Here is a 15,713-nt window from a genome sequence, read left to right as displayed (position 1 = left end):
AGATCAAGAAGCTGTCAGCGTCTTTAAAAATAAACTGGATTTTTTAACCTGTTCCGTTCCTTAGGATTAAGGTGGCAAGCAAGAATTTAAAAATCCAGAAAATATAAATCCCAGAGAAGTAGCTGTGTCAGTTTCCTGAAGCAAAAATGAAAGTGCCTCCTGATCCTTCAATGGCTAACAAATTTTATGGGCATCAATTTTGCTAGGTCAGAAAGCTAATGCCACTGTAAAGTAAAATGCAGCTATATTTGCCTCAACAACTGTAGTCTAGCCTTTCAAAAAATGTTGGGTGAAACTGAAGGCTTCTTTATTCAACCCAGAGTGCTAAAAAGTCTCTGAAAAGGTTAAAAGAATAATTCTGTCAGAAAGTGAACTGTAAGTGATCTCTACCATTGCTCCCAGTTATAATTTTATGATTCTCATTCATGTATTCCAAAGACCAGTGGACAAAATCTTGGCGCTAACTTAAGTCAACTTTCTATTCCACAGCATGTGTGTGTGAGAGAGAGAGCACATACTGTTTATGCTCAGTTTTGCTAACTGCTTCAGTTCTTTCTGCATCAAGTTAATTCATATTGATCCAACACAAATATCACATCACCTTTAATTGTTCTATGAATCTTTTAATTATTTTGTGAAGAGGCCCATCAACATGTCCGCAAGTGATGTGCCTAGACAGATTGATCCATTTTTTATTATTAATAAATGCCTGTTCTCAGCCAGATCAGGTTCTCAAAGTGACTTGTTTTGCTGTGAAACAGCAGAACATGGGAGTTTTCAATGAATGTGCTCATTTTCTTCACACATTTGTGCTAGCTCAGGTTTTAGAATGAACTTTTACACGTACATATGCACCCTTAGTCCTTTTGCCAAATCTATCCCTTCTCTGAGAGGTAACCCTGGGTTACAGTATTTCAGTGATGGCACCTTGTCTGTCAAAATACAGGATTATGAAGTCACTTCTGAAGTCAGCATAGACCATACACAGTATAATATCTGGACCATCCTTTAGTCTACAGGGTGGGGGTAACACACAGTATCATAACCAGCCAAGGAGAAAGTGGGGGAATGAGAATTTACCAGGCCTCTGAATAGATTCACAAGTAAGTCTCAAAAGTACTGCTAAGCTAAGATAGTGAAAGGAAATTGTTTATATATGTTTTCTGAGAAACGTGGAGAAATTTCTACAATAGAAATGTCATGACAGTGAAAAACACCATGTACCCCCTCCGAAGCCACACCCTCCATGAGTGTTTTATCTGATTGGACTATGTCCTTGAACTGAGATGCTTCTTGCTTGCCTGAATGGAGAACAGAGAGGGGTGTGTGTAGAAACTAGCCTACTATACAAAAGTAAAATCTCCATTAATTGCTCTCTCCCTGTTTAACTCTGGACCTACCCACCATTGGCATGTGGGCCCCGGAAGGCTGCCAGGAAGGTTCCCCAGGGGTTCCTTATTAAATTATCCCAACCGAGCCGTTAATCAAAGCCCTCACACGCTGCAGTTCCTAACCTCATGAAATGTGTATGTTCTTTATTTTACAGAGAGAAGTCTCATGCCACATATGCATTACATTAGCACTGAATGTCAGCTTCGGTTTGGCAATATTTGCGGGAACCAAGTTTGGCTGAAAAACAAGCAATTGCCGATAAAGATATCCTTGAATGCGGTGTGTGTAGGTAGGGGAGAGAGGCAGGAGGCTAAACGAGGAAGAAGTCCTTCTACAATAAATACGCAAAAGTTGTTGCTTGCTTTGCTTTCTGAATCCACAGTGTTTATGCAGAGACGGGTGCAGCAAATCTGGAAGAGGAGCCACTAGCAACCCTCCATCGTACGTGGTTGTTTCGGTGTGCTGTTGTTGTTATGTGCCTTCAAGTCGATTACGACTTATGTGTGCTAGGCTTTAATAAATGTGGCATGAAAAGAAAAGGCACTAAAGGCTGCGGTCTTTTGCACACTTGTTTGGGACTAGGAATAACCCTAATTGAACTCAGCAGGACTTACTTTTGATTAAGCATTTTAAGGATTGCACTCCACCATTCCTTTTGGATGCGCACAACCTTGTTTCAAGGACTACACTTCCCACAATGCCGTGGAAGCCCCTCCTTCCCACATTCACGTGGCGTGAAACGCCAAACTCTTGCCCATCATGCCTTTCGAGCGGAGACTCTCCTTCCCGTGTGGCATTGCGCACAGACAAGGGGGTGCCGTAGGAGGCGCCTCCTGTCTGGGCGCGAATGCCGCTCGCGACGAACGAGAACTGCCAGGCCATACTGGGCCTGCGGCAGCGGAAAACGCTCAGGCTGGCGAGCGGCCCTATATCCACCCAGTCCGCAACTCGGAGTCCTGGCTGCTTCTGGAGCCCGTTCGGCCTCGTCATTTTCCTAAGCTTCGCAACCCGCTTCTATCGGCTGCGGGAGCCGCCACACATCTGGTGAGGGGCTGTGGGGTGCCATGGTTACGAGGGTGGGGCTTAGCTTTGGAGGCGGGGCTTGTTTATGGGAAAGAAGTTTTCGTGAACTAGAACCCGCTTCATCAAGAGGTGCTTTAAATGTTATCTTCATTTGATGGGTACGCACGTATGCTTATTGTTAAACAGGCTTTGAAGGGCCCCCCAATTTAAGATGGGGTTTAAATTTATTAAATAAAATAAATATATTTTTGCCACCCCCCTCCTTCGAGAAGCTCGGAGTGTCATATGTAAGCCCCATTCCACATTTTATATTATTATTATTATTTATTAAATGTGTATCCCGTCCTTGCAACAATTGTGTGAAGTAAGTTAGACTGAGATCCCCCAGCACTCGTGCATACATGTATACATATATAGAGGAATGAGAAGAAATAATTGTAGGAACGTATGAAATTAAAAAAGCTGTGACCTTTCTGAGCAAAACTAAAGATGTATATGAGGTGGTCATGCTATTTTTAAGACAAGGAGACCAGCAAGTTCCTTGCCTCTCTTTTCTCCTCTGGTTGTGTTGCACAGCCAGACAGCAGGTGAGCCCATATCTCTAACTACTTGGTGTACTCCTGCTTAGTTGCTACTGTATATGATTTTGTTGGATGTATTGTGGGGAATTTGAACATAGCTAGGGGCCTAGCTGAGTAAAAATGTGCAGTGGTGGTTTCAGGCGATATAGCTATATGTTGTGGGGTGTGGTGGAGAATGTATGTGCAGATATATGGCATTCAAGAGGCAGCTGGACAGCCACTTGTCGGGTATGCTTTAATTTGGATTCCTGCATTGCGCAGGGGGTTGGACTTGATGGCCTTATAGGCCCCTTCCAGTTCTATGATTCTATGATTTGCCCTAGGTAGTCTTAAGTTGACACTTAAATTTTTGTGGCACAGCCTTAAACAGGTGCAAACTGGGGTCCAGTTGACATCATAAGTAGCATGTTGACTGGTGTGGCCACTCCTTGCTCAGTATCTGATTACTAGCAACGCATTGTGAACCATGGTTACTCAGAAATGTATGTCACTGTAAGTAAGCAGTAGAATGTTATGCAGAGTTAGACATGCTAAACCCCATACCTAGGAATGGGTTGTGGATGTGGTTGACTCTCCATGCCGTTGGATAGCTAGAATTTGTACTCCCTAAGTTCCTTACACTGAGATGGAGGCTTTTGGCTGCCTCAGTACAAAGGGGAGACTATCCTCTTGCAACCAGTGGTAAATCCCACATCCGATCATGCTCGTGCATCCCTTGATGGGATTGGGTCACAAAAATCATGATCCCCCATCTCAATTTCCAGTAACCTCAGCATTTCCTAAATTATTTTTATTATCAGAGATTATGGAGTGATGTATGCTTTTACGGCCTCAATAAATTAATCAGTTAAAATACGCTACATTTTAGACACTGACGCTTTTATTAAAATTATGTTACCATGGTATCACATCCTTAGCCAAGGTGAGTTGATAGGTTTTAAACATATTTATGTTTTCACCAGATTGAAGAAAGTGTATGTGAAATCGGTGGTATCCCAGTCTCATGTAAATATGTAAGAATTGTGATCTTGGTTGTTAAAAGAACCATACATGTCAAATATAGTTTGTTATCCTCAAGAAGCCTCAAGCCAGCTAGTCTCAATCCAAAAGGTGTGGTGTTATATTTATGAAGATAGACCCCTTTAGTAAAGGAGGCTTCTGCATTGCAGTCTTGTGCTGAGTGCAGATCTGCTATTGTTTTGTTTCATCACACTGAACAACTAGATGTGGAAAGGCTGAGGTTGCTAGTGTGCCTTAGGCTAACAATGGCTTTTTTCTCCCCTCCCTTTCATAGCTGGGACGAAACACATTTTGGAAAGATGGGAAGCTATTACATTAACCGGACCTTTTTCTTTGATGTCCATCCACCTCTAGGGAAGGTAAAAATGTCAATTTTTGCAAACTTTGAGATCTAATAAAATTCCTTGGCTGGAGAGCTTACTTATCCTGTGCAGTTCTACAAGTAGATGATATGAGTACTTACATGAGCATTCCTTAGAAGTTTCTAGTTGTTTTTAGCTAGCTTTCTGAATGTAGGCTGGCTGCTGCTTTCAGTCTTAGCTGATTTAAAGCAAAAGTCCATCTGGCCCAGCACTGTTCTTACCATGACTGGCCAGATGCGAATGACAAGCTATAAGCAGCAGGGCTGTGGAGTCGGAGTCATGGAGTCGGAGTCGGAAGCAATTTTGGGTGGAGTCGGAGTTGGAAGCAATTTTGGGTGGAGTCGGTAGAAATGTACTGACTCCAGCTTCAAAATAAAATTAATAGTTTAATATTAACATTAATATTATTAATATTAATACATTAATATACATTTGGTGTTTATGAAGGAGTCAAAGTCGGAGTCAGTAGAAAAATTAATATACATTTGCCATTTATGAAGGAGTCGGACAATAGAAAAATAGGAGTCGGAGTCAGAGTTGAAGGTTTGACATACCGACTCCACAGCTCTGATAAGCAGGATATGATGGTGATTGCTATCACCTATTACTTTTCCGTGGCATCTGGTAATCAAATATATATTGCCTTTAAACATGGAGGTTCCATTTCTGATGGTTATGGACAACACTTGCTGTTATATCTATCCTTTATTATGTTACCTAATTTCTGTTCTATTCTGTTTTATTATAGTCATCTGCTATAAGGATCAACAGTGTATCTTTGAATTAAAACATAACCTACAAATCATCTGGCCCTTATTAGGTAGAAAAAGTTTTCTAGTGCCAGTAGTAAATGAACAGCTTCTGTATATACACTGATTGTAACCCTTCATGGATAAAGAGCCTAGCCACATTTATCCATGCTTTGGCAGAATGGCTCGGGGCTTCCTTTGAAGACTGTTTGGAAACTGCAGCTGTTCCATCTAGATTGCTGACAGGCGCTTAGTGAAGGGACGCATCTTGTTGGTTTAAAATAGCTGTGCCAAATCCCATTTCATTTTCAAGCACAAAAGACTTGTTTTATTTTTTAAACCCTTATGGCATGGGAACACGATACCTCTAGAAGCATTTTCTTCTGTGTGGACCAAGGTTAAGATTGTCCACAGAAACTAGTCTCCCCCCACCACCAGCAATCATCAGAGGTAAAGCAGAGGTTGATGGAGATGGATCTCCCTCCCTAAAAAGAGTTTCCAGGAGCTAAGTCTGTTTTCCTTTTAGCACTAGGTCAAATCATTTTTGTTGGGCATGGAGCAGTTATTCAAAGCAGGGCTGTAAAAAAAAAAAAAAGGCAAGCCGCCCTTGCTTGAATTAGAGCAGCTTCAGTCTGAGTTAGGTACATCTCCCTTGAAGTTTGCCTGGATGATGACGATAACAGCAACAACAGCTGCAATTATTAATACATTTATACACTGTCTTTCCATAGAAGTATGCAAGTACACAAAATGGGACTCATCCTCCACCTCAGTAACAAGTATATTAACAGAGCAATCCTTTCAGTGGTGGGGAGAGCCCATAGTGGAGGAGCTGCCATTTCCAAAGCCCTACCAGGCTTGCACTGGCCTAAGCATAGTAAGGAGGGACTTTTTACATGTTTCCCCCCCACCAGTTTCTCTTAAAAAATAAGTTAATTAAAATCGCTTCTGTTGGAACCGAAGACACCCTCCCCATCAGTCCCTAATTTGCTCCTGGAATGCCTTCTTTTTGGTCTTTCTGCTTCTATCTCTGACATGCCCTAAGAACATCCCTTTTTGGAGCTTTCTGCCACTGCACCAGGGAGACCTTGAACCTCTTTCTCTGATCTCTTTTTCCTATTGTGGAGAAAAAGTCCACTGTATTGAATGGCTTTCCAGGAGCTTAGGCTTGTTCCCTTAATCAATAAAATAGAAAATACCCAAATGGTTATCATATGTGTATGGGTTGATTCAAACAGCAATGCTAAATTTAAATGATATCTCCTTATAGAGCACTGATTTGATGTGATAAACTTATGCATCTGCTTCTGCTTGACTAAGATTGTTCCCTCCCTAGATGCTCATAGGACTTGCTGGTTATCTGAGTGGCTATGATGGCACCTTTCCTTTCCAGAAACCAGGGGACAAATATGAACAACATAACTACATAGGAATGAGGGGGGTAAGACTGTACGGACCTCTTTAAATAACTAGTCCCCATCTATGGAGAAGAGTTTGCCTCTTTCCTCTCTTCTTCCAATAAATATCTGCTTATGTTCGAGGAATGGATTCTGATGACAGGATATGCTATAAGCTCCATTTCATTTCTAAAGGTGTACTAAGTGCACCTTTGTAGTCTGAAGGGTATTAGGTTTTAACATTTGGTAGGATTTGGAATGAGTAGAGAAGAAGGATGAAAAAGCTATTTACAATGTCCTTTTAGTTGTCTCATAGTTTATAAAACTAATACCTTCAGTTAACTCTGCATTGAGGAGGGAACCAGCCCCTCTCTGGCAGAATTTCTCTGTCTGCAAGCCTTATTTAGGCTTGTATTTTTCTCTGCCCTGATAGGGATCTCCACCAGCAGTTTTGACCTGCAAGCAGTATAACTGCCTCGGGACATGCATATATTAAAAGTGCTGTGGGGAAGTGAAGAAAATCAGGAGTTGAGGAATGGAATTCTTTGTCAGAAGAGCCAGGCATGTGTGAGATAAAAGGAAGTAAGGGAAAAGAATAATTGAGCACTTATTTGTGATGGGGAGGTATAACTGAACCAGGAATCTTATTGGGTTTGGGAGCAAATTTTCCTCAGTGAGGGTCTTGAGAATAAGGGGAAAGGGTATAGGTGAGATAATGTGGATTGAGCTATATTTCCTCGTTTAATGCTCTCATGGAAGCTTTTGAGTTAGCAATACGTTCTTTGGGTGGGAATGAGGATTGATTAAAGTGTGGTTGTGGTGGATCAGATTTGTAAACTTTCATCAGTTTTAGCTCTAGTGGAAGTACCTATTTAATATTATGAGGGCAGCTGTCATTTTTTCACCCTTTTCTTGAGAATACTCAACAGATCAGCATTGAGTATTGCTTGGCTGTTTCTCTGTGCTTTTGTGGCTGTGTAGCTGAAGAGTGTAAGAGGACTGCAAAGTTCATATGTGTCATCACCATATGAAGAGCGTTTCTCCTCTCTTTATTCAGTTCTGTGCATTCCTTGGTTCATGCCTGATTCCCTTCTCTTATCTTACGGTGCTGGAGTTGTCCAAATCTCTGCCTGCAGCAATGCTCACAGCTACCATTCTGATTTTTGGTAAGCATCCTCTCCACGTTGCAAGGTTTGCTTTACCAGTTTTCTGTGTTGGGAAATACAGACCAGTGAAAGAATTGTGCTTTAGAAAGATTAGCTGCTTATGGTCTCTTCTATCAATAAAGACCCCATGTGTTTCAGATCCATACTCATACACAGACTCATGGGGAGCCCCTCAATAAGCCTGTTTCCGTGAGTTTTGTCTCTTGAGGATAGGCCTGGTAATAAACTCAGAGGATTATTGTGAGGATAAATGTGATTAGACTGTAAAATATTTCAGGTGCTGTACACATGCAAAAAATGTTTTGAAAGTCTGTGTAAAAACATATATAGGGTGGTATTCAGTGCTAGTCCTACTCAGAATACACCCATTGAAGTTAATAGAGATGAATAACTTAGTTTCATTAATTTCATTGGGTCTACTTTGAGAGGACTTAGCTGAATACAACCAATATATTCCTGTTTCCTAATATATACGCAGCCTAGCTGCAAATGGAAGGGTGAAAAGTTGTATTTTATTTTTAGCAACATCTTATTTCTTACTTCAGAAACCCTATGCTTAAAAAGAATGGAAAGGAGAGATGGCAGGAGAAAAGAGCTAGGAATGTCTCTTAAAGATTATGGTTTTAGCTGAAGAAAGGAAGGAGCAGACAGATAGATTGGATGTAGTGGTAGAAGATAGCAATAGCCTGTGTTGTGGGAGGGGACGGATGGGGGGAGATAATGACCCCAAGATGCATGGTTGGGAGACAGTGTCTCTGATGGTGGCTAGTACCTCCAAGACACTTGGAGTAGAACAAGTGAAAGCAGTTCCTGTTCAGAAGGGAATCCATGAGGAAATGCTTGCTTCTGTAGAAATGCAGTGTATTTGAAAGTCAGGAGTGATCACTGAAACTGTGCAAGGTGTGTAGTTGGGAGTTCAGCTACTACTGAAATGCAGCCACCTGTGGCATATTACACAGCATGGTTCATAGGGAGCTATCACCTCAAGAGATAATTGGTAGATGAGGGAGGAAACTGGTTCTAGGAACAGTTGTTGCTTCAATGTGAGATCTGAACAGACAGAATCAAGTTTGCTGAAGTGGGATTTGTCCAAGTTGTTTGATTTAATATTAATTAATACTTCTGCATTAACAGAATTGTAGTTTCCAAATCGCATGAAGTAATAGTTCCCCTCTATTCAGCACTGGTTAGGCCTCATCTTGAATACTGCATCCAGTTCTGGACACTGCACATTAAGAAGGATGCAGACAAACTGGAACAGGTTCAGAGGAGGGCAACAAGGATAATCGGGACTGGAAACAAAGCCCTGTGAGGAGAGACTGAAAGAACTGGGCATGTTTAGCCTGGAGAAGAGAAGAATGAGGGGAGATATGATAGCACTCTTCAAGCTCAAGTTACAGAAAGCCTGATTTCGACTGAACATCAGGAAAAACTTCCTAACTGTTAAGAGCGGTACGACAATGGAAGCAATAACCTAGGGTGGGCTCTCCAACACTAGAGGCATTCAAGAGATAGCTGGAGAGCCATCTGTTGAGTATGCTTTAAGTTGAATTCCAAAAACCTGATATGGAGAAAATAATCCTTGACCAAAGTCCAAATAAAGAAAAGCAAATAAAGTCAAGGTCTAATTGGACATGATATGATTCTAAATATATATATAGAAATGAATAGTGGAAAAAATAGTCTTGGCTAATAGCTGACAGAATACACATCTTGGGCATTCATAGAATCATAGAATAGTAGAGTTGGAAGGGACCTATAAGGCCATCAAGTCCAACCCCCTGCACATTACTGTGTATTCTGTTGGCTATTAGCCAAGACTATTTTTTCCACTATTCATTTCTATATATTTTTTTAGAATCATATCATGTCTGATTAGACCTTGACTTTATTTGCTTTAATTTCTTAATTTGGATTCCTGCATTGAGCAGGGAGTTGGACTTGATGACCTTATAGGCTGCTTCCAACTCCGCTATTCTATGATTTTACGAATAGCATGATTCAGACTTGATCACAAAGGACTCTAAGATGGAAATGGGCTGCCTTCAAGTCAATTCTGACTTATGGCGACCCTATGAATAGGGTTTTCATGGTAAGCGGTGTTCAGAGGGGGTCTACCATTGCCTTCCTCTGAGGCTGAGAGGCAGTGACTGGCCCACGGTCATAATGTGGTTTTAATGCCAGCATTCATTATAATGATGCTTGTCTAAGCAATGAAAAACAACTGGTGAACAGCAGCTGATTTGGCTTTGTCTTATTTTTCAGACACAGGGTTCATTACTCTGTCTCAATACATTCTGCTTGATCCTATTCTGATGTTCTTCCTCATGGGAGCTGTGCTCAGTATGGTCAAGTATAATTCCTGTGCCAACAGGTAAGGTGACAGCAGCTGATTGCTGCATGTGTTGGAACATGTGGCCCTTCACTCTTGTGTAAGAAGATTTAATTTTTATTTATTTATTTGGACAATTTATATCCCATTTGTATTTAAACAAAGCTCTTTTTAAGTGTTTCAGAAATTAAAACATATTACATAAACAGCAAAAACAAAAAAAATCAGGAAAAGTTTAGATTCTATAAAACATAATTAACTAAATAAAACACCCACTTTAGTATCAAAATAAATATTACACATAAATTAGCCACAAAAATACAAGGAAAATTCATTATAAACATAATAAAACAAATTATCCTTTAGATATCAGGAAGTAACATTTATCATGTTGGAATTTTTATCCTGCCAATCTAGCTTCAAAGATTCCTCAATGCAACCTCATGAAACAACTAAAAGTAGCAATAAAATCTATTATTAAAATTTAAGAGAAGCTAAGAAATATAAACACATAATATACAACATGTAAAAGAACAGCTGAAAAGGCAAGACATGGCAGACAGTGGAACATGCTCCCAGGTAGCGTCATTTAATGGTATGATACCATGATCCAAAATGCATATGAGATACTGATGGTAACAATGTATGGCTAGGACCCTCTTTGCTGCCTCATGTGTATATTAAGGGCCATCTGGGTCAATTGTATAGGCCTCTATTAAGACTAGAGGAATGCCAGGATGGCTCTGCTTCCTTTGCAAGGCACGAGAGGATGTAGTGGCACACAGCATTTTCTTCTACTGTAGATTAATAAAATTGGTATGAAAGGCTGCAGCCCTGAACATGCTTACTGGGAAAAAGGCCCAGTCAAGGACATGGGAAACCGAGTGTGCATTTGAGAGTGACATGGGGATTAGAAAGAACATAGGGTGAGAGCTGTTGCATAGGAAAGTATAATTAAAAGTATAAAATGTCTCCCAACTGCAAGGAACTTACGTTCTTCTTTGGACTGGTCCTATGTCCACACAGGAGGTTTTGGATTTGCAGGCACATCACCAGATGAAATATTTATTTATTTATTTATTTATTTATGAGATTTGTTAGACGCCCATCTGGCAGAAGTTAATCTGCCACTCTGGGTGACTTACAACCAAACACAAGTACATTTCATATAAACATAATCAAAATCCTAAAAATTAGAAATTAAAAATTAAAAGCTTAAACATTTAAAAACCCCAAGATACAGTAGGGTCCCGCTTCTACGGCGGTTTCCGTTCCGGACCCACGCCGTAAAGTGGAACCCCACTGATTTTAATGGGGTGCGTTGCGCGAAAATGACGCGACAATGCCACAAAAGTGGCTTTAAAATTGAAAACGAAAGCCGCCGCATTAGTGGAACGCCAGGAAGCGGAGCGCCGGGAAGCGGGGCCCTACTGTAACCCTGAAGCCATTTTCGAAAAGTATTGTTTTGCCTTTGGGATGGAAGACTTGGCAAACTTTTTCTTGGTTATCTTTCACGGGGACATGGAAGTCCCTCCATAGGCTCAGATATTCTCTCCAAATCAGCTTGCTTTGGTTTATGGTGTTCATCCTTATGTGGGTGGAGTGGCTATTTATATGTTGTTGGGTGTTTTTGGAGACTAACACTTTTAGTATGTTTGTTTTGTTTTAATGGCTTTTTAGTGTGTGTGTTCTATAAAATGTTGTAAATCACTTCGGGATTCTTTCTGTGTGAGGTGACTCATAAGCCGAATTGCTTTAGATTAGATTCTAGAGAGACTGTTCCATAGAGAGCGTACTTTATCTTCTAGAACAGGACTGGGGAACCCTGTTCAGCCCAAAGGCCGAATTCCCTTCTGGGCATTCAAGGACACATTCCAACCATACAAAAACACTCAAGGAGGGTGCAAAGCATGGCCAGTGAGAAGAGTTCCAAGGGCCAGACAGAAAATCACAGAGGGCCGCATTTGGCCTCTGGGCCTGAGGTTTCCCCATCCCTGTTCCAGAACCTAGTTCTCTTCCTTTCAAGAGCTGTTGATTCTTGCTGATAGTCATCCTTTGCTTCAAGAACTTTCACAGTATTTCCTAAAGAGGTCACTAGTACCCTGGCCTTCAGGGCATTATATGAAATAATGGTCCATCACCCAAGGCATACTGTTTTTATGTTGGAGAAAGTATAGTGTATCCTGTCTTAGATTTAATCCACTGAACTGTCTTCAAAAGTTTGATTTCAACAAGGAAGCTTTTAAAATGTGTTTTGCAGACCCTTTTCTGCCCCCTGGTGGTTCTGGCTCTGTTTGACTGGGATAAACCTCGCTGGTGCGACGGGGGTTAAATTTGTTGGCCTTTTTGTAGTCCTCTTGGTTGGACTGAACACTATTTATGATCTTTGGGAGCTGCTGGGAGACTTCAGTGTCTCACTGGTGAGTGTCTAGAATTTTTATTAGCTTTTAGCGTTTGTGGGAGAAATGTCATGAAAGCATTATAGTTGCTCCAGCCAGCCAGTGGTCACTGTATTGGGTGCCAAATGTTGATCACGACAGAATCAATATCACATACCGATTTGTATTTGAAAGCTATATGGCAATTATATAAAGCTTCCTTCTGCATTACCTATTAAAAGAGTGTTATTGCTCATTTAAGCAAACTGTTGCGCATGGATGGATTGTTTTCATTTCCACTTTGGACTGTACAGCTATATCTAGCATTGACAATGATTAGCTTGAAGTAAAGCAAACGCCATGAGCCCTGCAAATAGTTTTTGTATGAGAAAATGCTACTAGTTAGAGGCCTTTGATTTGCTGTATGTAATGTGCTAAGATGAGGAAGGCTGAAGTTGTTTTGACCTTCAGTACAGTGATACAGTTCATAGGCTACAGATTGGATTTTGGTATATACAATGCATCATTGCCACTTACTGGTTTAGAGCTATGCCTGATGAGTTTTGCAGCCTCTGCAGGTTGAGCTACTTTTTGAAGATTAAAAAACTTGCAATCTGTTCATTTTTTCACAAAGAAGATTTTTTCCACACTTAAATAACTTGTCAGGGTAGCTGTTGAATTTGAGAATGGGCTTAAATTATTTCTAGCTGGTATTTAGGAGGCATCAAATATGACATATGGTGACCTTGGTGATAAATGCTATTAAATTTATGTTCCGTTAACAGTGAGGAAATGGGCTTTGTAGCCAGCCATAATGCTGTTTATTCAAGCCTATTTTAGGGGTGCTATCATTCTTCTGTGGTGGTTTCTCAGTCTGTTTGAAGTTTCAAAATCCAATTTATTCCACTTACTGCTTCTGCCAATATAAAAGGGATAAACATGACTTTCTCCTTTCTGCTATGAGATTTGTTTCTCCTGATTTAAGTAAAAGTAGTGCAAAGATGTAGAGTACCAGCTTCTAAGGGCTGCTTCTAATGTCGTCAGCTAATTGCATTTGAAATAGGACAAATCCATCTTCTGTAAGCCTCCTGTCTGCAGATGGCTGCAGTGTAATTACAGTTGCACCATTACCAGCAAAACTCTATGAGTCTTAACAATATGCAAAGAAATGCAGCAACTCAAAAAGAGGAATTGGTGGGATAATTAATTGATTGCCAACTGTACACTCAATTATTTAATTTTGCATATGAATTTATTTCTTCATTCTGGCTTGTTCTCTATAATACAATTGGTATAGCACAGTGGGGAGGAGAGCCTAAGAACGTAAGAACATAAGAAGAGCCTGCTGGATCAGGCCAGTAGCCCATCTAGTCCAGCATCCTGTTCTCACAGTGGCCAACCAGCCTGTCTGGGAGTCCAGAGTCTGTGACTTCAAATCCCCACTCGTGTCTCCTGGGTGTAAAGGGCCAGCTAAACATCACCCCCACAGGGGTTACATGCCCTGCCACCTGTGCAGCTGTGGGCAAGCTGCATAGTCTCAAGGAGCCCAATTGCCCCCCAGCTGGCAGTTGCGGACAAGGAAGGGGCTGGCTTGTGCAGCTGTGGCAAGCTGAGCAGGCCCTAGCCAGCTGGGGAGGACTAGCCTCAGAAGGAGGCAATGCTAAACCCCCTCTGAATACCACTTACCATGAAAACCCTATTCATAGGGTAGCCATAAGTCGGGATCAACTTGAAGGCAGTCCATTTCCTTTTCATTTTATAATATTTTATTTCATTGTTACTTGGCTGGAGAACCCTGAGCAGAAATGTTTTATAGAGTCTAAGAATGCGCAGTGATTTGAACCGGAGACTGGGGACTAAGGATATAATTCTAACTCTGCTTACCTGGGAGTAAGCCTTACTGAATTCAGTAAGACTGACCTCTGAGTAGATATGGTTAGAATTACCCTGTACAACAGCTCTCTGTGCATAGTTGCTTAGGAGTAAGCCCCAGTGAACACAATAGGACTTGACTGAGTACGTCTTAGGTGAACTGACCTATTGTATAGTATGATCCTGAACTGATCCATTGTATAGCGTATAGGAGAATTTGCAAGCAGCTGGGAATATTGTGGTTCTGAACAAGTTCAGAGAGCTGCATGTTTCCTGTGTATGTGGGCAAGAACATAAGCCTGTTTTGGTTTTCTATGCCATCATGTCTTGTATCTATCCTAAACACAATTGCTTGGAAATATATTCTAACAATTTCAATGAAAATTACTTGTAAGAAAGTGTGCTGTAAGCTCACACCGTTAGATGCAAGTCCATTATATTCAGTTGGGCATATTTCTAGGAAAATATGTATAGGAATGTGGCCTGATAGCACAGTCTTAGGCATGTTTATTCAGAGATAAGTTCTTCTATCCTCACTGGAGTTTAACTCCCTAACAGTTGTGGGGTGTTTTTAGGATTACATCATAATTGAGTTAAAATCTTTGGCATTGGATTGACGTGCATTGGATTAAACCCTAAAACAGATACCATGAACATGATATTTGGGAGACTTGGGCTGCAATCCTAACCCCATTTACCTGGGAATAAGTCCCTTTGCATTCAATAGGCCTTACTTCTAAGTTGACATGATTACGATTTTGCTGTAAGATATTGGTTGCTTCATTACATCTAGGCTCCCCAACACATCCATCTGTGTCTACACACAGGAGATCATCCTCGAAAAATCCAACCTCTGAAAAATGTTGCTGTTAGCTTCTGATCAAATTGTTATTGAAATTGTATGATTTATGTATTTTCTTATTGTATTCTGATGTTACTGTGAGCCATTTTGGACATGGTTTATCCTGTGGAGGAGGGGTTGTTGGTTATGCTTTTACAATATATATTTTTTATTATTTTTGTATAACTGCCCTGGGCTCCTATGGTAGGAAGGGCAAGACAGAAATACAATTAATAATGGTGATGATACAGGAACAGTTTATTTTGGCTCTTGTTTGCTTTACTTCTCATGTCATCTTGCTTAAATGTATATAAACATATATAAATTTGTACCTTGCTTAGTTGTTTGTACCCTAGGAATGTGTCCAAGGAAAGTTACTTAAAAGGTGCTGCAACTGTTCTGAATTGTTTACAGGTCACTCTGGGGAGGCATTTCCTAGCCCGTGTGCTCTGCCTCATTATGCTGCCACTTGTCCTCTATACTGCTCTGTTTGCTGTTCATTTTGCAGTGTTAAATAGAAGGTATTTCTTCTCACTTTTTTCTCAGAAAGGAAATATGCATATGAGACATGACATGACAACATTGGATCAGTTCAGATGT

At 40.7% G+C, this 15,713-nt stretch overlaps 1 protein-coding gene across 2 annotated transcripts in view; it reads left to right on the top strand.

Moving 5' to 3' along the window:
- Nucleotides 1–2,156: 2,156 nt before the first annotated feature.
- Nucleotides 2,157–15,713, top strand: part of POMT2 (protein O-mannosyltransferase 2) — a 48,990-nt gene continuing 35,433 nt past the window's right edge. The window contains exons 1-7 of one of the 2 annotated variants that reach the window (XM_061611830.1): nucleotides 2,157–2,436; nucleotides 4,291–4,375; nucleotides 6,464–6,568; nucleotides 7,582–7,690; nucleotides 9,956–10,064; nucleotides 12,283–12,442; nucleotides 15,528–15,634. In XM_061611830.1, coding sequence (XP_061467814.1) covers nucleotides 2,240–2,436; nucleotides 4,291–4,375; nucleotides 6,464–6,568; nucleotides 7,582–7,690; nucleotides 9,956–10,064; nucleotides 12,283–12,442; nucleotides 15,528–15,634 — 872 coding nt within the window. In that variant the 5' untranslated portion in view covers nucleotides 2,157–2,239. Of the gene's footprint in view, nucleotides 2,437–2,501; nucleotides 2,574–4,290; nucleotides 4,376–6,463; nucleotides 6,569–7,581; nucleotides 7,691–9,955; nucleotides 10,065–12,282; nucleotides 12,443–15,527; nucleotides 15,635–15,713 lie in introns of those variants that run through there. The other variant, XM_061611831.1, reaches the window with a different exon arrangement.

This window comes from Rhineura floridana, chromosome 2, assembly GCF_030035675.1.
Source record: "Rhineura floridana isolate rRhiFlo1 chromosome 2, rRhiFlo1.hap2, whole genome shotgun sequence".
NCBI classification, from domain to species: Eukaryota; Metazoa; Chordata; class Lepidosauria; order Squamata; family Rhineuridae; genus Rhineura; species Rhineura floridana.
This window is presented reverse-complemented; position numbering and strand designations above follow the sequence as displayed.